We start from the raw sequence: 22,968 nt of genomic DNA on the forward strand, positions 1-22,968 counted from the left end.
AGAAACGTTTGAGCATGTGATTGTATTGTGGATTGTGTAATACTATATTAAAATGAGCATTAGAACAACTCATATAGAAAGGGAGATGTTGTTTATAGGGTCAAATAGGATGGGCCTGATTGACATTTGGTTGGTGTTTTGGGATTGGTGCATTGAGGTGTGAGGGAATTTGGTTGAATGTTTTAGAACTGGTTAGAACCTCATGGTCAGATTTAAAAAATACACTCCATCACAGTAGATGGCGGTGTATGCACCTTAGATCGGTTGCGATACGCCAAGTACAATTTTTAAAGAAGAAGATGCTGTATGGAGAGAGCGAAGAGAGGGAGCGCAACAGAGAAAGAGTGAGCAATGCACAAAGCAGGTTATAGAGAACACAACTAGAACAACGTATATTGACGCTGCTAGCTGTATGCACGTATGTAGTTATGGAGTTGGACGAATTCACCGTAGCTAGCTAGCCAGCGAACCGTTAATGTTTTGGAGAAAGAGAAAAGTTACAGTAGCTAGCTAGCTACAGTACTGATTGAGTAGGGGACGACGTTATGTAGCCACTGTGACGAGTTGAGAAATTGATGGTCTGCTCGTTTTCCGACAAACTTGAAAGATAACTAGTTAACTGGCTTACATTTACAGTACTGACAAAGGACGTGACTTAATTTTACTCGCTATGCTTCAAGGCGACAAGTCGAGTCGGTGCTTCTTGACAACATAATGTTTAGCTAACGTTGGCTGTTTTGATAATGATCCGTTGAACGAGGTTTGTCCTCCAGGGAGACTCGAGCGTGTCGTTAGCCGAGGACGATCACTCATAGCTACCTGCGCGTGTTTGTTGGACCAGATAAGACTCCTATGTTGATTGTTTGGCCAACTAGCTACTGTAGCTAAACACTTGTTATCTAAGCCATGTAAGTAACAAGCAAGTTGAAGTTACGGTAACACATCAAGTTGTAGGAGAGAGATAGCGATGCTTCGTGACAGGATTAACGTTACTGCTACGGCTCTGGTGGTGGAATTTAAGACGTTTATTTTTGGGGGGGGTAGCAAGTCAACTAACGTTAGGTTGTCAGCTTGATGTCTTGTTGACTAGTTGGTTGGCAAAACAGTGGCTCGGAGCTAATCTAATGTTTTACTGTCAGGTATAGCTAGCTAGCTGAGCTGTTTGTTGGCCAGTTAACAGTGCGACTCGATGGACCTGTACAGTAGAAACTTGCTAACAAAGCATTGCTTTGTTAGATAGGGGCGATTGGCAGCATTACAGGCTACCTAGCTGGTATTGTTGCTTAATACAGTGAGCAATCCTTTTGGCGATTTGAATCCACACTCAGACACATCAGTACATGTAGTTATTGTTGCTGTCAGGGCTGTGTGGAAGGGAGTCTTAAGACAGAAGAAGACGCAAAGAGACAGAAGAGGCTATCGGACTCCTGAGATGACACTGGCTAACATGAAACCAGATCGAGGTAAGCAGATATAAAACAGTTGTATTCTTTGTCAAGTAACAGTAGTAGCTAGCTTGAATGTCAATGGTGGTATATGTCTTTGGTTCTACAGTGTCCATCTTCGCTGTGCTAATAACGATCATGGAAATGATCCACGTTGGCTTGTGTGTTCTTGGACCAGGGGAATGTAGCTAGCCAGGCAGTCCCCCGAGGGAAATCGGGGCATAGACAGAACATTATGTAACAGCTGGTTTGCTTGCTTGCTTTCTGCCTGTGTCAATAAACAAAGTCGACTTGACCCAGCCTGCCAGGCAGGAAGGTCAGTAAGGCCACGGAAATTAGAACGTTTTGACATATTGCACAATACATAGTTAAACAGCATGGCTACCCATTTTTGAGCATTGGTTCAGCTGTAACAACACATGCTCTGAGACATTAATGAGATAGTTTTTGTGAATCAAAAAAGCCCCAGTTCTGTGACATGGTTGAACAGCTGACTGCATGATTTGCCGTTAAACCGCTCCAGCTTCCTTTGTGTGTCGGAGCACTGCGTTATGCTGGTTTTCTGATACGGATGCTGCAATGCTAAAAGCTCTTTGTTCAAACTGGACACATCCACAATGACCCTGAATCATCACCACAACGATCAGAGACTTAGACCTGCCGTCTGTTCTCTCTGCCTGCTCCACTGTCTGTATGTTTACATAAAGCATGATCAGTGTGAAGCCATGCAGGGCAGCCTGCCATATTTGTTTTCATATCAGGCTTATGCAACCTCAGCCGAAGTAGTCTGTAATGTCTTTTCTATTAATAAAACATGGACTGTACTCCCCCGGTCTGAGGACAGACTGATATTATTGTGATTTTGGTTGGTTATGATTTAGGTATGGACAACAACAACAGAGGAGCTCTCTCTAGCTCTGAGACGTTAACTGATACGGTTTGGCCTTATCACATTACAGTCAATCAGAAGGCTGTCAGGCTCAGTTTGTTTTAGTTAGTAATCATGTAGTGCTAAGGCCTTTCCATCTACTGCACTAAAATCTGTTTTCCCTATTAAAACAATAGGCAGGGCATCTCCCTACTGCACATGGTTTGGATGTGATCACACAGCAAGTGTTGGTCAGGTAAACAAAGGTTTGCTAGTTCGAAACCCAGAGGCTCTCCGGTTCAAAAAGTTCTGTTCTTGATGAAGGGTATTGATCTTAATTTCACCAAGGCTGTGGTAAATAATGTCAGATCCCCTGTCATTGACCCCTGTCTCAGAGGGTGTTTCAAGGAGGGCTAAGCTATGCACCCCCCCCTTACTACTGTATGTCCCTCAGGATCAGAGCATCAGCCACATGAACAAAATAATTGAAAACATGGACAACATATTCTAACTCCATCATTGTCTTCCACATGCACAGTACCCAAACATCCAGCCTACTGACACTGTAATGTGACTCTCCAGGGTCAGTGGATGTATACCAACACCGGAATGCTTACATTTGCCCCTGCCTGGCCTTTCCCAATGCACTCTGACTCTCTTAAAATACACGCCATGAGTCATGGCTCAGAGGAGACACGGGCTGTGGGGGTGTGGATGTGGTAAACACACTGCAGGGCTACAGGCAATCATTAAAACACTTATTTTCAATAGCTTTTAGTGACAGACTGAAGCAGTTGTCAGGATAGCCATTTTAATCAGCTGTTTAATTGTCTTATTGCATTGGGGTAGAGGTTGGTTTGGTCCTGTACCTTGTGCTCTGGGTTCTCTACCTTGTGCTCTGTTACTAGTGTTGTGCTTGGGTGGCTGGAGTCCTTGGCTATCTTTAGGATCTTCTTTTGACACCTTGTGTATAGAAAAAACACTCACACCCGCACACAGAAGTACACACATGCTGTACAACACCAGGCCAACTCTTCCTGATTCTGACTGTTGACCATGCCAGCTGGATCACACATTTAGGGTAGTCTGACTCTACCTTAACTGTTCTTCCCCATTCTAGATTTGGTGTTCTTATGTCTTGTCTGTTACACTGGTTAATAATAATAAGAATGTCTCGTTGCAGTGGGAGCTGATCTGGAGCAGTTTCCATGTGACAGGCCAGCCAATGCTCCCTCCCTTCTATTGTTGTTATGGGATACTGTTCCTCTGGTGGAAATGGCGAACACACTGCCCTCCTCACTCTCCACTTCCCAGAGCCCTCTCTTCTGTTTGCTGGACATTCTAGCTTTTACATTGAACAGAGGGGTGGTGGTGGGGGGTGTTTCTATAGGCTTTAGCCATGTAGGCTAACATTGTCTTGAATTACACACTCACCACTTGAACGGTCATTGTTCCAATACATTTTTCTTGGTTATATGGGGAGGGGGGGGGTTTACTTGTATAAATGTTTCTTCAACTTTAGATTCCAACCATGCGTGGAAAGGAACAGGAGAAAGTCTAAAGGAGCCACCATGGTTCAGTGTTTACCTCAGGGCTAAGTGAAGTCATCTGACTAACTTGTTGTTCAACTTGTAGGCTATGCCTGCACTGGTGAACTTACTCCCCACCCTGAAGTGTCCACACTTGCAGCCCTAAATCGCTAGCTTTTCACATCCTGTGACCATTAGAGAGCATCAGGGAGGACGCTCACGTATACTAGTATAGAAGAGGTCCCTAGGTTGATCCAGTTATCATCCCTAATCAAGGCTCGAAGTGGTGCTTTATAATCCTTTACACTGGTGGCGACTGATTAACAGAATCAAACGAGGAGTGTTGTAGCCTGTACCTTAAGGTCCGTGACACACAGGGTGACGTATAGCTCGGGGGCCATGTGCCGACAGGCACCCACCAAGTCCATAAAGTATACACATGAGCTCACCGTGAGTCATGGTCCTGTGGAGGACATCACAAGGGAGGAGTGGAGTGCATAGGAGAGAAATGGAGTTCAGAGAAAAGTCTGAACGTTCCCAGTCAATACCTTTTGACATAGAGTAAATCTCTATTATGATGATCATTTGATTCAGGTTTATTTAGTCATGGAAGGGATGAAGTATACATTGTCGAACTGCAATCATTCTTTTGAGCGTGTACTGTGTGGTAGACGTGTGGTAAGTTGCATTTGTGGAATATTGCAATAGGAATGGCGAATTGTAATGCGTAATCGTGAGAACCTCCTATCCTAAGTTACCGTTCCCTACGTATTTTATGGTTCCCAGTAATTCCCGACCCTATTTTTGTTGTTTGCTAAGAGGTGTTTCCTGTTGGAGTTCTACCAAGGCATCTCAAGGGATGTCCACACCCCACACAGCCGGATACTCTTATAGCCCCTGCCCCAAGCCCAGTACCACCAGCAGAGAACCGTGCCCTGGCATGATGGAACAGATAATCAACAGATAATCACTCGGGCTCTGTCGTGGCACATCTTTCCCTTCCCCCTCATTCTTTTTCACTGATTAACCTACAACAGGTGTTTTGTTATTCACACACTACGCACAGGCGGGTAATGTCAGGCTGGTGTTGTTACTCACTAATTAGAATGGCAGGCAGTTGCGACAGGTGTGGGGTTATTCACAGACTGACCGAGTGGTACAAAAGGGGATTTGTTCTCACAGAAAGCATGTCACACCCAGCAGTTGTCATTGGGGGAATATAGTGGGACATATGTTGCGTTGGGAAAGTATGGATGCGTAATATTGACACTGTCTGTGTTTTAGGCCTAAACAAGCCTCTCTGTACGCCATAATAAACCACAAATTATTAATGGTGCAGTATGTCACTTGACAAAATAGTTCTGACTGTGTTCTATGTTAGCAAATGCTAGACTTCAGTTCCAGTTGAGCATGTGATTAATCTTCAAATGTGGTGCCTCATATTTAACTGGCGTCATTTTAGTTTTCGTTTAACCTGCTTGCCACAACCAATTTTAGCCATGGTCTGACCAACTGTTTATCACATTCATGCAGGGAAGTAGCAATTTAGAACTGAGAATTAATTGCATCATGGTGCATTACTTCTAACCTTATCTCATGTAGCCAATTACCTATTCATAAACCATAGCGAATCACGTCCTACTCTTGGAACTTCATACCCAAATATGGTATTAGACCATGTAGGCTAACAGGCATGTTCATTATACTAACATGTATCTAGACCAGCTATTCAACATTCCTGGCTTATTCAAGGCTTCATGATTGCATTTTTTACAAGGAGCATATGTGCTACTGTGCTTAAGCATTTAGGTGCACGGAAATACATTTAGGAGCACAATTTAATTGTTGAGGTAGAGTTTTGTCTCTAGTACTGACAATTAACCACAACAATTATGGAGCTAAAAATATATTGTACATGAACATGTATTGCTGGGGACCTTTTCAGGTATGAGAGCGACTTTAAACAAAATGAAACTTCTTCTTGTACATGCAACTTTTCCCTTGGTCCTTACTGTACAAGAGAAAGTACTACACTTTGTTTTATGTCAATATACTTGGCTATATGGATTACTGTAAATGGGGCCCTATAAATTCTTTAAAGTTTCTCAGTTTCTATTTTTAAGATATCTATAGAGAAAACACAAGATTAAATTTCAATGATTCTATCACATCAAAATATAAAAAAATGGAGCATTACCAGCAAAATCCCTGCTTTGGAATGATTTTGGGCAGTTTTGTGGGTAAGAACAACCACCTGGTTAATCAAATGGTTTGGATTTGGATAGAGCCCTGTTATTCCCAAAGCGGTGAACCTTTCAATAATAATTTTACCTTTGAGCCTTATTGCCAACCGGTGTGACAGGTGAGCTCCAAAATGAGGTGACATTAATATGGCAATGATCATATATCGCATTGTAGTGAGTTCATGTTCACCTAAGCATCGCATGAACATGTCTTAATGACTGGGCCTCCCCTGTGGTTGCTCTCAGCCAACCGGGGCCAGCACGACAGGAACAGTAGGAACCATCTGGCCTGATCTGTTTCCTCTTGGCAGGAGGAAGGATTAGATGAGGGCACAACTCTCACTCAGCCTGCCCTGGCCCATATATGATGCTCCTGATATTGGCTGCATTTTATAAGTACATTGGGTACCTTTCCTCACTCCATTATTGCTGAGGTAAAAGACCAGCCAAAATATTGCTATTTAAGCCTGTCTGTGTGGTCGGAAACATATTAAAGCATTTTCAATCATTTCTACTGTGACTGCTACCTACCACTCAGTGATATGTAAATGACTCCGTTTGAAGGAAGTTGAAAGCAACATATGGTTAAGTTAGTGCGGTTGCTGGATGTCTTAGGTGGGGGATAGCTAGGTCCACTTGAAAGAAGGAACAAAACAGCTTTTAAGTGCTCCAAAGCTGTCTGGTTGGGCATTTATAGCATTAAATGGTTATATATATTTTCAAATAATATTTTTTAGAAGACCTAAGGTAACGTTGATATTAAAATCTACATTCTGTCACAGTTCCTCAGTCTTCTACTGTTAATACATAGAGATGTTTAGAGACCTTGTTGTTAGCCACTTTGAGTAGACCAAATTACTGTTGCAATACATCTTAAGTGGAGCTGATTAGGTTCTTCTAGTTGGGTCAGAGTCCTCTTGGCCAATATCAACACCTCCCTCCAGAAGTCAGCCAACAGCTTTACTGTTCTAAACATGGCCGCCCACCACCATCCTTGCTGCTTTCTCTCACTCACATGCTGATGCTATATCTGAGAGAAACTCCCACATGGTTACAGTCTGCTGACTGCCTGGCTGCTTGTTCTGTTGCTTTATTTTAGTAACAGGGCCAACATAGTCCAACCCATATGATTGCTCTGCCTGTACCAAGTTTAAAGGCCTCTGAAACAACTGATCACTGTAGGTTTGAGATCTGTTGAACACGTTATGGACCATATAAGAATATCAGTGTGTTGCAGTGTAGAAGGGCTATGTCGCCCCGAGCGCTGCCCTGCAACAGGGTGACTGGCTGGCTACTAAATGGATGGATGCAGGACTCATCAGTCACCTGACTTCTATCTATATCTGTTGAAACACCCCTGGCATGGCTAGGTCTAAGTCATTCACTGATATATTATGCCTAGGTACTGGCTGGCCAGCTCCGGTTTATTCTCACCGTGTGACACACTTTCCATGGCCTTTGGAGTTTCGTTGGTGTTGCTCAATTTGTCCTCGCTGTCAGAAATCCAGAGATCTGTAGGTCAGAGGTGTGTGTTTGTGGGCACATTCAGGAGAGATATGTAGGTCAGAGGTGTGTGTTTGTGGGCACATTCAGGAGAGATCTGTAGGTCAGAGGTGTGTGTTTGTGGGCACATTCAGGAGAGATCTGCTGAGTGTGCAGGACACTTGTGTCACTGACATCTGTAGAGGTTGACGGGGACTCTGACCTCCTCTGGGCCTAGGTAGGGTGACGGGCCGGCCACGACAGCACAGTAGTCGACCTGTAGAATAGTAGTGTGTTTCTGCTCCAGTCTAGTGTGCTGGAGGTCACCGAGGGCACAATAAAGATTAGCAGCCTACCCTGTGCCGGGCCGGCCTGTCAGGCTGCCAGTTACGCAATCGGTATTAGTAGGACAACGTGGGCTTCTGCTGCGGAGGACCCTGGCTCTGTGGCCCGGGTCAGGCTATATACCCAGCCTGTCCTGTCCGGGTCCAAACATGACCAGGGTCACCTGTAATGCATCACTCACGCCTTCAGAGCTTCCACCACTCCTACGTGATTAAAAGCTTTAGGCTAGCCATGCTGAAGACTCGTTAGGCTATTCACCAGAGGTTGTGTTTCAGGTAAAGTGTGTGTGTGTGTGTGCGCCTTTCTGTTGCAGTAGCCAGTAATGAGGATTTGCGATACTTGTGAAAGGGCAGGTTGTGTGTCCGTTGGGCCGTGTTTGTGTGTGATCCAGACAATGGCAGCTGAGTTCGCAGAAGGGGAACTGTACCCAGTCCTCTAAGCCAATCAGAAGCCAGGGGATTGTTGCTATGAGGGCTGGGAATCTTCCCCTTTGTGTAAACAGCGAGGTGGTGGGGGGTTTGGAGAGAGAGAGGGAGAAAGAACACTCAGAGATAAAGGTTTGAGGACACAGTGAAGTTGGACTTTGCTAAACTTAAAACTGCATTCCCTCTTTGGTCGTCTTCATCTGATTTCAGGCCAACATATCATGGGAATAGAAAACTGTAGATAAAGACTGAGTTTGTTTGCTTTTCGATTTGCTTGCCACCATTTTTTTTGTATTCTTGTTCTTGCAAATCCAGTTCAAGAGCTCCTGTAGAGAGTGGTCTGTTTCAGACACTGACACAGCCATAGATTATGCCTCATAGAGAACAAAGGGTCTGTGTAAGAACAGACAAAACGGTTGTCTTACAGTTTTGTCATTCAGTAGACCCACTTATCCAGAGTGATTTCATACATATATTTTAAGAAACTAGGTGTACTCTGACAAAAATACAAATAATAACTAGGTTACCTAAGACAAAAATACAAATAATAAACATAAGCAGCATTAGGTGACGAAGGCAGCAGAAGGGGCGGCTGGAGTTATTTTAGGTTCGCTTACACCAGTCGCACGCACACACACGCGACTGGAAATTCTGGATAAATATACTCACACACCTTTACCCAGTTGATTCCAGCACACAGAGAGTCCCTGTGATGGGACATTAACATGATCGGTGTGTTGCCAGGGCAACCCTTTGTCCCCAATGCAAAATAGATGTACACTACAAGCAGAGGAGGAGTGTTAGGACTGTGTGTGTTTAGGTGTGTGTGCTGTTGGTGTTTGTGTTAGAATTCCTGGGTAATGTGTATGTTATGGTAAAGATGTCCTCTACCACTTCAGGACTGAGGCTTGTTTAAGGCCACGGCTGGGTAGTTATATTTGTCTTAGAGGGCCTTTATGCCCTGCAGTAACAGTAATCAGATTGACCATTGAGAAGCTGTCAGTAATCTCCTCATACTGCCTGTCACCACTAATACATTACATACACTCACTGTCTGTGTGGTAATATTTACTGTGTTTCTACACCGTGTGTAAGTCCCCTGTAGCTCACCTGATAAAAGCATGGGGAGGGGGGCAGTATGAAAATGAATGCTCTCACTGCTGCAAGTTGCCCTGGATTGCGAGTGTGTTGCGTGTGCCAGGCCAAGTGGACTCTTCTCCTCTCAGGGACAGCAGCAACATTAGTAGCAACATTAGTTCTAATAATACGACCTGTGCTCCGCTCTTTTAAAACCTCACCTCTTACATAATACATGCTTAGTATACACTACTTCATACACATGCGCAAAACGACCAGCTGCGACTAAGCAATGTCCTGTGTTTCCCCGTCCTGTCCCGCTGGGCTGGAGGATCTCTTTCTGCCAGACTGTTACCTTTAGCCCACTTCACTGGAGGGAGAGGAGGGTGAGCAGAGGAGAACACTGTATAGGAAGGCCTGTATGTTGTTCCTCTCCCTTCCCCCTCTCTGCTCCCACAGTCAGTCAGAGCTGGCCGTTCTCCCCCTCTCCGCTCCCACAGCCAGTCAGAGCTGGCTGTTCTCCCTCTCTCCGCCTACATCTGTCCGCAGCCCCCTCCTTTGATCCATGTGCTCACTGCTGTGTGTTGACTGCTCTCTGCCTCCACGTGCAGCAGGCAGTACCGAGCACGTGGGAGGAGTTCCCTAGAAGAATGAGCGTGACTGTCTAACACACACACACCCTATACTACAGCGCACCAAGAGCCAGCTCAGAGCGTCTTTGTTAGAGCTGAGCTGTAGGAGGACAGGACTCTGACTGTCAAGGTTCTTTTTCTGTTGCTCCACCCAATCATTACACTGACCCTCGACTACAGCACAATGTTGTTATTCTGGTGTGTGCGTGCGTGCGTGCGTGCGCGTGCGTGCGTGCGTGTGCGTGTGTGTGTGTTTCTTTGATTCCACCCGTGTTCAACAGACATGGAGATGCAAAATTATCCCCAGAACTAGAAGTGGATCCTTCACTTTCTGTGTAGTGGTTGGTCTGCTAATTAAAGAAATAGGAACTCTCTACCATAGATGTAATATGCTAAAGAGGCCTCAATTAAGAAGTTGCCTTTTTTAGGTTTAGAACAAATGACTGTTAATGCTTCTGGTAAACTAACTTATTGCTTGTTATTCATCATGTTTTCTTATAACACGGTAGCTGTCTTTTACTGCATCAAACCAGGAAGTGTTTAAGATAGCTAATGCTTATTAGCTATGAGAATACAGAACTTTTTATTAAACCTTTATTTCAACAAGGAGCACAGACTGAGACCAAGGTCTCTTACAGCTGGGCCCTGCCAATACACACACAGTTTAGGTTAAATGATGGAAAAGAAAACCAGAAAAATATAAAAACACGGTGTACAGACAAAACAAGATACAGATAATAAACACAAGACAAAGTACATTGCTTTAAAAACCAGTGGTATTTCCTCAGTGGCCTCATGTTTTTAGTAAGTAATAGGGTCTGGCAAGGTCTCTGCAGTCCCTCAGTTTTCGGAGCATACATGTATATATCAAACACACATACATATATAGTACATATAATAATAATAATAATAATAATAATAATAATAATAATAATAATAATAATAATAATAATAATAATAGGTACAAATCATTACTCTCAAGCTTTACATACAAGTCATGTACAATCAGAGCATGCCTGACGTACCACTCTGGAGGATTACGTAGATCAGATGCCCTAACCCAGGGACCTACTGACCATGCCCAAGGCCCTTCAACACATCAATACATGTGAAATATATTTTAAGTTCTATACTTCTGTCAACGCACAGAAAACACAAAAACTAAAATATACGCTATTCTCCTGTTACTTTGGCCACAATATAATATTCTCCTGTTACTTTGGCCACAATATAATATTCTCCTGTTACTTTGGCCGCGATACGATATTCTCCTGTTACTTTGGCCGCGATACGATATTCTCCTGTTACTTTGGCCGCGATACGATATTCTCCTGTTACTTTGGCCGCGATACGATATTCTCCTGTTACTTTGGCCGCGATACGATATTCTCCTGTTACCTTGGCCGCGATACGATATTCTCCTGTTACTTTGGCCGCGATACGATATTCTCCTGTTACTTTGGCCGCGATACAATATTCTCCTGTTACTTTGGCCGCGATACGATAGGATCCTGTTACTTTGGCCGCGATACGATAGGATCCTGATACTTTGGCCGCGATACGATAGGATCCTGATACTTTGGCCGCGATACGATAGGATCCTGATACTTTGGCCGCGATACGATAGGATCCTGATAATTTGGCCGCGATACGATAGGATCCTGATACTTTGGCCGCCATACGATAGGATCCTGATACTTTGGCCGCCATACGATAGGATCCTGATAATTTGGCCGCCATACGATAGGATCCTGATAATTTGGCCGCCATACGATAGGATCCTGATACTTTGGCCGCCATACGATAGGATCCTGATACTTTGGCCGCCATACGATAGGATCCTGATACTTTGGCAGCCATACGATAGGATCCTGATACTTTGGCCGCCATACATTTGAGGGGGACTGCTTGGGCACTGTTGATATCTTGCATGCAGTTACTGAATAAGTAGCAGCCAATAAGAAAATAAACCATTCAATAGAAGTTATATTTGAAACTCTTTGTATTAAAGAAAATGTATACAATAGAACACCATACAACGCAGAACTATTGTGTATGCTGTGTTAATGTTTGCAGAATAATAATAATATTTTTAGGAAAAAGTAATGTAATATATTATTGCTTAATTTCAGATTAAACTCAAACTGGCAGTGTAAACGCACCACGTGACTTTACATTGTATTGTCCACCATGTGAACAGTACAATATAAATACCACAGACACACACACTTCAGGAGGTTATTGGATAAAAAGATTGTTGCACTGGGAATGAATCTTTCAACACTACGTTCCGGTAGGCTTCAGTACAGTACACATTTGTTATGCCATTGCTGTTGTTGAAATAGTACAGCTATTAAATTAAAAAATGTGAAGTACTTTGAAATCAGACCTTACATATACTCATACTGGATTTTGAGTATTTTATGTCCCAAAATAGTGACTGTCCTAAAATAGTGATACTGTACAGAGCCCAGTGATCACCCACCAGCTGGCTGGTGGAATAAACATTCTACACGCCAATGCCAAAATGTACCAACATTTGGCGTTAATGAAATATTGATTCTTGGTATTGTTGTATTAATAAAATGTTATGGGGAATATACTGCATTGATTTTATTCCTCCACCCCTGAAATATTTTTGCTGTATGGCATCTTTCCCCAACTGTTTATATCTAGTTTCATTAACTGCCTTACTGTATGCATCGGCTGTCTGTGTGTCCTCCTTCAAATGTCCGTGCTTTGTCCCTTTCGGCACTATGATCTCTGAATGCTTGTTCTTCCAGAGTACAGAAATGCATCCCCTTGGAACTGAAGGTTCGGTATGCCACAATGTGCCTGACCTGTTTCTTTTGTTCTCCAGACGTGGCAGCGGAGGAGTTCTTTGAGTACGATGCAGAGGACTTTCTGGTGTTCCTGACCCTGTTGATCACTGAGGGCCGGACCCCAGAATGTTCTGTGAAGGGTCGAACAGAGGGGCTACACTGCCCTCCTGCACAGTCTGGCATGCCCCCTCTACACAGGCATGAGTGTAGTGACAAACTGCCCCAGGTAACCCACTGTACCACAGACTAACACACTCACACACACTTCCTGGTAACACGCTGTACCATAGAATAGCACACACAACTCCAGGTAACAAACTACCCAGGTAACATACTATACCACAGACAATAACACACACACACACACACTCTGAAGCTAGTCTTTGTGTGGGTTTCAGTGTGTGCAGGCACGGCGTGTGCGCTCGGAGGTGTGTGTGTTGTGGAGGAACAGTATTCCTATCATGGTGGAGGTGATGCTGCTGCCAGACTGTTGCTATGGAGACGAGACTCCCCCTAGTGACCCCATCAGTGACCCAGCAATCAAACAAGATGCTCTGCTACTGGAGAGATGGACACTGCAGCCTGTACCAAGACAGTATGTACACACATACACACACACACACACAGTCGAGCTAGAGACATAAGTGGCACAAACGTTAATTCTGCATCAAACACAGCATGTATATGTTTTCAAGACGCATGACAAAAAATGACACTGTATCGAACGTGAGTCACTCTCCCTCCCCCAGGACGGGTGACAAGTTCATAGAGGAGAAGACTCTGCTGTTAGCTGTTCGTTCCTACGTCTTCTTCTCCCAGCTCAGTGCCTGGCTCAGCGCTTCTCACGGGATCGTGCCCCGAAACATCCTTTACAGGTATCAAACACACACCGTTTCATTGAGCCCCTCCAGGTTACATGATCATCCAGCCGAAATGTTCCCCCTTGCAGAATTTGGTTTAGAAGGCAACATTTAATTGACAACTGGCTGTAGCCAATTAAAATAGAGAGGCACTTTCCCCCTCCCAAAATGACCTGCTGCACACCAGAACCACATTTGGATTGGGTCTGTGATTGGTGGTGGCGTGTCTGAGACAAGGTGTGATTATAGTTTTTGGAGGAGCCTCGCAATTTCAACGGGTTGATCATGACCGGAGTACGTCTAACTAAATCCTGACTTTCTTTGAAATAACGGCATGAATTACCATCAGACAGTCCTCGTGAATTGCCATCAGACAGTCCTCGTGTATTGCCATCAGACAGTCCTCGTGAATTGCCATCAGACAGTCCTCGTGAATTGCCATCAGACAGTCCTCGTGAATTGCCATCAGACAGTCCTCGTGAATTGCCATCAGACAGTCCTCGTGAATTGCCATCAGACAGTCCTCGTGAATTGCCATCAGACAGTCCTCGTGAATTGCCATCAGACAGTCCTCGTGAATTGCCATCAGACAGTCCTCGTGAATTGCCATCAGACAGTCCTCGTGAATTGCCATCAGACAGTCCTCGTGAATTGCCATCAGACAGTCTTCGTGAATTGCCATTAGACAGTCCTCATGAATTGCCATTAGACAGTCCTTATGAATTGCCATCAGACAGTCCTCATGAATTGCCATCAGACAGTCCTCATGAAATGCCATCAGACAGTCCTCAACGAGTCTTAAGTGGTGTGCATCTCGTCCACAGGATCAGTGCAGCAGACGAGGAGCGCGTGTGTCAGTTCTCCCAGCCCCCAGCGGAGCACCTGTTCCCTGTCCCCAACGTGTCCCAGAGTGTTGCCCTGAAGCTCAGGGTCCAGTCCCTCCCGCGGCAGCCCACCTACCCAACCCTGGCCTGTAGCATACACACCAGCCTTCCGTTGTCCCCGCTCTACAGCAAGACGCCCGGAGTTAGGCCGGGGCTGAACCCTAACCATCCCTTGTACGTGAAGAGCCGCGGCTCTAAAGATGGCCACAACAGAACCACGCTGCCCTTCTCTGGCCTCCCCTTCCCCAGCCTACCCTGCCTGTCCCTGCCCAGTAAGAGAGACAGCCAGGGCCCTCCAGACAGCCAGGGTCATTCTAGCCAGAATGGGTCAGATCTCCCCCAGCTCAGTAAGGGTGAATCATCATCATCATCCCCCTCCTACCACCCCCCCCTCTCCCCCAGGCCCCCACCCCGCTCCCCTCTCCCCTCTGGGGGAAAGGCTGTCAGGTGGCTGTATGCCCTCACCTCCGAGCCCTCCGATGAGATCGCAAACACCACCGACGACTATGGGACAGCTGTCCATGGGGCTGAGAGCTCCAAGGGCCATGGTTCTGAAGCCCTCAGGGCCTTTAAGACTTACTCATTGGGCGAACCCCCTCGATGCCCCTCCCCTAGACCCTCCTCTTCTGAGACAAACCCTCTGATTGGCTCCCTGCTCCAGGAAAGACAGGAAGTAATTGCCCGCATCGCTCAGCGCCTAAATTTCTGTGACCCGACCGCCCCCCATCTCCCCCCGGCCCTCTTTACCCCAGACACTCCCACCAAGACCCCTCTCTGGGGCAGTTACCTTGACAATGCCATGCTCGGCAAGACCAAAGAGCCAGAGGGGGCACCGCCTACTGAGCATGCCCCGCCCTCCCCTTTTGACACACCCGTTAGCAATGTAGCAGCCAACCTCAGGGAGACACTGTCCCCAAAACCTGCTGCCTGCCGCAAACTGAGACTCACAGAGGACAGAGACCTGGAGACTCAGAGAGAAATAAACTCGGTGAGAGAGAGAGTCAGGGGGACTCTGAAAGACATGGAAACCCAGAGAGACAGAGAGAAAGACACACAGAAAGACAGAGAAAGACAGCAAGAGAGAGATAGTAGTCTCTTTTCCCAGGCTGTTCAGGACATTACAAGACTGATTCAGGACAGACTGTCTGTCCCCTCCCTGTCCCCAACACACAGCCGCAGCCCGCAGCACACTCCACATACACACAACACACACACAGCCCATGAAGAGACACACACCACACACAGAGACGACTACAGCCATAGCAATGGTCACAGCAACGGTTACACACCCAGCCAAGACACACACACACTCACACGTACGCCTGTTTGCGCAGACAGAGCTGGTGCTCCTTCAGAGACAAACTGTCAAATCAGAACCCAGAAAGGCCAGTCACCACTTGAAGACGTACAGGTCAGCCCCAAAATCCAGTCTCAACCCCAGGCCTCAGCCCATGTCACCCCGCAACCTCTACCCCAGCCTAAGACACAGAGCTGTCCACTACTCAGCCCCAAGAGCCCTAGAGACAAGACCTCAAAGGGTTTCCACCCCACCCTCCACATACCACCAAGACCCTCCTCCCCTAAAGACATGATCATCAGAACTATCAGGACTTTGACTGTGACTCAGACCACCACACTGACCCAGACCACTGCCCAGACTCTGACCACCAAGCACACCCATACCACCGCTCTCATCCAGAACCACATCAAACCTCAATCTCATACCCCCCGGGACCAGACCCAGCCTCAGCCTCAGTCCCCCCGGGACCAGACCCAGCCACGGTCTCAGTCCCCCCGGGACCAGACCCAGCCACGGTCTCAGTCCCCCCGGGACCAGACCCAGCCTCGGTCTCAGTCCGCCCAGACCCAGACCCACCCTCGGTCTCAGTCCCCCCAGAACCAGACCCACCCTCGGTCTCAGTCCCCCCAGAACCAGACCCATCCTCGGTCTCAGTCCCCCCAGAACCAGACCCATCCTCGGTCTCAGTCCCCCCAGAACCAGACCCATCCTCGGTCTCAGTCCCCCCAGAACCAGACCCATCCTCGGTCTCAGTCCCCCCAGAACCAGACCCATCCTCGGTCTCAGTCCCCCCAGAACCTGCCTCAGTCTCCCCTGCCCTCTGCTCTCCAGGATGAGAACAAGGCCCCCCCAGGTTCTGGGTTTTCTAGCCCCCAGCGCCCTGCTACTAGATCCCCTTGCCCGGAGACCAACACTGTCCTGGTAAGTGGAGGAGCCCTATAGATGAGCACAGGAAATCACCATACACTCCAGTCAATCCTGAATGTCATGCAAAGAAATTTCAATAGAATAGGCCTTTGTGATTGTCCTAAATTAATGATACTGAAAAACTGGAAATATCTATGGAAAACAAGATATGGTTTTGAGAAAGGATATTTGGCATGTACCAGTGTTTCGCCTTGGTATCTAAAATGGCTGTTGAGGAATTTGCTGTAATAAAGTCTGTGTATTTCCTTTTTCTTTTGTAGCATTCTCCGTCACCCCTGAGACCATGTAACAGTTGGAGGAATCACAACCGTCACTCTCTGGACTCCACCCTAACAAAGGTCTTCCACCCCTGTACTGGCTTACCCCTTCTCTCCAGCCCTGTAAGACACACTCTCACACAGTCAGTCATTAGTCTGAACTCCTGTTGATGCTGACTGAGAACATACAGCCATATTTGGTTCATAATTGTATTTTTTTTGTGCTGCGTGTTATAGACTTAGGTGTTAGCATGTTGTAATGTCTGATGTCCATTTTATCAGTATAGTTGTGTGTTATGTTGTATTATTACATTTGTGTGTAATATCTTCCAGGTTCCTCAGAGGCGAAATCAGACTGGATACTTTGACTTGGACTCTTCTCTTAGCAGCTGTAAAGGACTGCCCTGGACTACAGGAAAGAGGTACTACTAACCAGTGTTTAGGGAGAAATGTGTTATAATAATGAGTAATTTTGGTGGTGATATTAGTTACAGATCAAAGATTTTCTTGTTACTCTGAGGTGAGGTTGTTCTATCCTGGCCTGTTCTGTACTGTAGGTCTGTCCTCTCATACCGCCACCTGCTGTTTGGTGGATATATTGCTATTAGTGCTGCAACTGGCCTGACAGTGAGCTCAAAATGGCAGCTCTACGGTCATAGGTTGTGCCCTGCTCTGCTTTGAGCTACTCATTCACTGTGCGGATAAGAGATTAGAGGTCAGTCGGTTTGAGCAGGGAGATACTTCAACGTGAATGGCTGATTAAGGTTTGATAGTACTGTGTTTGAGTAATATATGTGTGCGCGTGCTTGCGTTAGTTCTGATGGTAACCCCGTACTGTGTGTTCTCTGTTGTCAGAGTTTGTGTGAAAAGAGAGGAGTCGGAAGAAGCTCAGCAGTTGTTCAGTGCCAGCGCTCCTCCTGCTAGCCTCAGTCTACTGGGCAACTTTGAGGTACCACATAGACACTCATTCTCACACATGCGCGCGCACACACACACACTCTCTCTCACACAGGTAAAGTGTATGTACATGCATGGTATGACCTAAGTGGATGTGTATTACAGGAGTGTGTGCTGAACTACCGTCTGGAGCCGTTGGGGTTGGTGGATGGCTTCACGGCCGAGGTGGGGGCCTCCGGAACCTTCTGCCCCAGTCACATGACCTTCCCTGTTGACGTGTCCTTCTACAGTGTCTCCGACGACAACGCACCCTCGCCATACATGGTGAGACACGCACACATGACTTAAATTTGAGCAGTAAACTTTGGGGGGGGTTGTTAAATAGCCAGCATAACATGGCTGGAGCTGTTTTCCTAGTCATGAAACAGTAATTGATTTTATTTTTTCTTCATAGCTGTATTATATGGTCTTGTACAGTTGTGCTCATAAGTTTGCATAGCCTGGCAGAAATTGTGAAGTTCTGGCAATGATTTTGAAAATATGACTGATCATGCAAAAAAACTGTCCGTTATTTAAGGACAGTGATCATATGAAGCCATTTATTATCAATGTTTGGCCTTGTTACAGACACACACAGGAGAAAATTGCAATTAAAGGTGAATTTCCCACACCTGTGGCTTTTTAAATTGTAATTAGTATAAATAGTTAATGAGTTTGTTAGCTCTCACGTGAATGCACTGAGCAGGCTAGACACTGAGCCATGGGGAGCAGAAAAGAAGGACCTGCAAAAACAAGGTAATGGAACTTTATTAAGATGGAAAAGGATATAAAAAGATATAAAATGCCTTGCAAATGCCAGTCATTACTGTTCAATCACTTATTAAGAAGTGGAAAATTCAGGGAACTCTTGATACCAAGCCAAGGTCAGGTAGACCAAGAAAGATTTCAGCCAAAGCTGCCAGAAGAATTGTTCGGGATACAAAAAAAATCCCACAGGTAACCTCAGGAGAAATACAGGCTGCTCTGGAAAAAGACTGTGTGGTTGTTTCAAGGAGCACAATATGACGATACTTGAAAAAAAAATTGCTGCATGGTCGAATTGTCAAAATGAAGCCTTTACTGCGCTAGCACCACAAAAATGCCCGGTTACAATATGCTCGATAAGACCTTAACACACCTCACAGCTTCTGGCACACTGTAATTTGGAGTGACGAGAACAAAATCAAGCTTTATGGCCACAATCATGCTATGTTAGGAGAGGGGTCAACAAGGCCTATAGTGAACAGAATACCATCTAAAGGCACAGGGAATCTTGTGGAAATTGATGGCAAGATGAATGCTGCATGTTATCAGAAAATTCTGCACAAAAGCTGCGCATGGGACGGTCTTGGTCTTTCCAGCATGACAATGATCCTAAACACAAGGCCAAGTTGACACTCTAGTAGTTACAGCAGAAAAAGGTCAAGGTTCTAGAGTGGCCATCACAGTCTCCTGAACTTAATATCATTGAGACACTCTGGGGAGATCTCAAACGTGCGGTTCATGCAAGACAACCAAAGACTTTGCATGACCTGGAGGCATATTGCCAAGAAGAATGGGCAGCTAAACCAACTGCAAGAATTTGGGGCCTCATAGACAACTTTTACAAAAGACTGCATGCTGTCAATGATGCTAAAGGGGGCAATACACAGTAATAAGAACTAAGGGTATGCAGACTTTTGAACAGGTGTCAGTTCATTCTTTTTTTTTGTTACCAAGTTTTCTTTTATGATTGTGTCATTCTGTTATGACCTACAGTTGAATGTGAATCCCATAAGAAATAAAATATATTTTGCCTGCTCACTCATATTTTCTTTACAAATGGTACAATAATTACCAATTCTCCAAGGGTATGCAAACATTTGAGCACAACTATATGTCACAGCTTTCAGCTAATCCATATTTAAGGATTCAAACCAAACAGTTCATATAAAAAAAAATGTATATATATATATGAGCTCACCATATATATATATATATATATATATATATATATATATATATATATATATATATAGATACATACACACACACACACACACACACACACACACACACACACACACACACACACACACACACACACACACACACACACCTAAAGGATTATTAGGAACACCAGTTCAATTTCTCAGTAATGCAATTATCTAATCAACCAATCACATGGCAGTTGCTTCAATGAAGGAAAAACATCCAGTATGCGGCAGTCCTGTGGGCGAAAATGCCTTGTTGATGCTAGAGGTCAGAGGAGAATGGGCTGACTGATTCAAGCTGATAGAAGAGCAACTTTGACTGAAATAACCACTCGTTACAACCGAGGTATGCAGCAAAGCATTTGTGAAGCCACAACACACACAACCTTGAGGCGGACGGGCCACAACAGCAGAAGACCCCACTCGGTACCACTCATCTCCACTACAAATAGGAAAAAGAGACTACAATTTGCATGAGCTCACCAAAATTGGACAGTTGAAGACTGGAAGAATGTTGCCTGGTCTGATGAGTCTCGACTTCTGTTGAGACATTCAGATGGTAGAGTCAGAATTTGGCGTAAACAGAATGAGAATATGGATCCATCATGCCTTGTTACCACTGTGCAGGCTGGTGGTGGTGGTGTAATTGTGTGGGGGATGTTTTCTTGGCACACTTTAGGCTTCTTAGTGCCAATTGGGCATCGTTTAAATGCCACGGCCTACCTGAGCATTGTTTCTGACCATGTCCATCCCTTTATGACCACCATGTACCCATCCTCTGATGGCTACTTCCAGCAGGATAATGCGCCATGTCACAAAGCTTGAATCATTTCAAATTGGTTTCTTGAACATGACAATGAGTTCACTGTACTTTTTTAACATTTCTAAAGAATGCTTTCAGTACCTTGTTGAATCAATGTCACGTAGAATTAAGGCAGTTCTGAAGGCGAAAGGGGGTCAAAAACAGTATTAGTATGGTGTCCCTAATAATCCTTTAGGTGATATATATATATATATATATATATATATATATATATATATATACACACACACACACACACACACACACACACACACACACACACACACACACACACACAAACCTATTCCACATTTTAATCCTGTATTTGAAACCATGAAGTGTACATTCATATAATAAGCTAGGACAGCCAACTAGTGTACATGGCCTATCCAAGCCAGAAAAGCCAGCATACCACCTTAGTCAAAGGTGTGAAAGAAACTGCAGTTTTTTTCCATACCTTGGCAGTAAAGGCCTTTTTTCCTTTCTGCTCAATGTGAGGATTAGTATTAAAACTTTGTTGTTCTTGTTACAGGGAGTCATCAACCTTGAGACTCTGGGTAAACGGGGATATCGTGTCCCTTCATCAGGAACCATTCAAGTGGTGAGGATATTTGTACTCTGGTGGATCATACACACTGAGTACTTGTGTTTAATGTATGTGCATGCACAAGTGTCACCATTGCTAAAATCAAAACCTTAGACTAAGAGAACAAAGATGGGCCAATAGCTCTATCTAGCTTTTAGGAAAGTGAGACCTCTAGTGGAGAAATGCATTAATATGAATTGTCTTTATAAGCTCTCTTCCATTTTTGTCTGTCCACTCCCTCCATCTGTCTCCTAGACCTTATTTAACCCCAATAAAACAGTGGTGAAGATGTTTGTGGTGGTGTATGACCTGAGAGCCATGCCTTCCAGCCACCAGACCTTCCTCCGTCAGAGGACCTTTTCTGTCCCTGTCCGACGAGACAGCACACACTCACACACTCATGGCAGCCGAGACAACACACACACGCATGGCGGCACTCACGGCATCGGCAAGAAAGCCCTCCCATTGGGTCAAGGACGTATTCTTCGCTACCTCATTCACCTGAGGTAAGAAAGACCATCTTGCTTGCTTCGACTGACCTTTCAATCAAATATATTAACTATTAGTCTAGACTGGATAGAAGACTGGCACTAATCCCTCTCTGCTCTTCCCACCCCAGGTTCCAGACCTCTAGGTCAGGTAAGGTGTACCTCCACAGGGACATCAGACTCCTCTTCAGTAGGAAGTCTATGGAGGTGGACAGTGGAGCGGCCTACGAACTCAAGTCCTACACAGAGTCCCCTGCTGACCCAGCCTTTTCCCCACGCTGCTGACACACACACACACACACACACACACACCTCTAGACCCCCACCCCACACACACACCTTCTGCCCTTGCTGCTCACAAAAACACACAAACACACATCTAGACCCACCCTTTTCTTCCCTTGCTGCTGACACAAACACACAAACAGATCCCTGTCTGTGTCTGCACTGCTGACACTGTCATACACACACATACATAGACCTGTCAGAGAGCTGGGCTCCAAGTGGTCTTATGATTAAAAGTCCATACAGGCGCTGTCCTAGATACCTAGGGCTGAAGTTCTCCCTCACCATCTAACCTGACCAGGAACAACTCCTGGTCCTATGGGAAACATGTTGTTGTCTGTGAAGTAAAAAAACAAACATAAAATACATGTTGAAAACATGTTAGACGTGCTAAAACGCATCAAATACACGTTAGTGAACATGGACCACTGACAGACCAGAACAAGCAATCAAGAATCAAAGACCGATTACAGGATGACATTGCAAAAGCGCACTGTGTTTTCCACCATGACTGGAAATCTAAATGAGTAATATTCTAATACTTATTTTTTGTACTGTTACAAAAAAAACTATCGGAAATGTTGCAATAGAAAGAGACTAACCTTTAGCTTTAGTGTTTACATTTACTTCATGTTTACCATCAGTTATTTAATATTTAAATTAATATTTCAGTTACTGCTCATGTGATGTCTTTCATGCTCAGCATTAGTGCAAAACTCTGTAAATCATATGTATTTTTGACATTAATATTCTGATCTGAAAAAAATAAATATATCTATATCTTATAAAGCAATCTTCAAGA

At 45.0% G+C, this 22,968-nt stretch overlaps 1 protein-coding gene across 1 annotated transcript; it reads left to right on the plus strand.

Annotated features, from left to right (window-relative positions):
- Positions 1 to 303: 303 nt before the first annotated feature.
- Positions 304 to 22,951, plus strand: fam214a (family with sequence similarity 214 member A). The gene is made up of 12 exons (XM_020055960.3): positions 304 to 1,463; positions 12,907 to 13,094; positions 13,267 to 13,463; positions 13,618 to 13,743; positions 14,553 to 16,833; positions 17,100 to 17,219; positions 17,430 to 17,518; positions 17,952 to 18,045; positions 18,159 to 18,317; positions 21,340 to 21,408; positions 21,649 to 21,899; positions 22,013 to 22,951. Exons 1-12 carry the CDS (start codon positions 1,433 to 1,435, stop codon positions 22,164 to 22,166), a joined length of 3,759 nt encoding a protein of 1,252 aa, XP_019911519.3. The 5' UTR covers positions 304 to 1,432; the 3' UTR covers positions 22,167 to 22,951.
- The last annotated feature ends 17 nt before the right edge of the window (positions 22,952 to 22,968 follow it).

Source organism: Esox lucius, chromosome 2 (genome assembly GCF_011004845.1).
Source record: "Esox lucius isolate fEsoLuc1 chromosome 2, fEsoLuc1.pri, whole genome shotgun sequence".
Taxonomy (NCBI): Eukaryota; Metazoa; Chordata; class Actinopteri; order Esociformes; family Esocidae; genus Esox; species Esox lucius.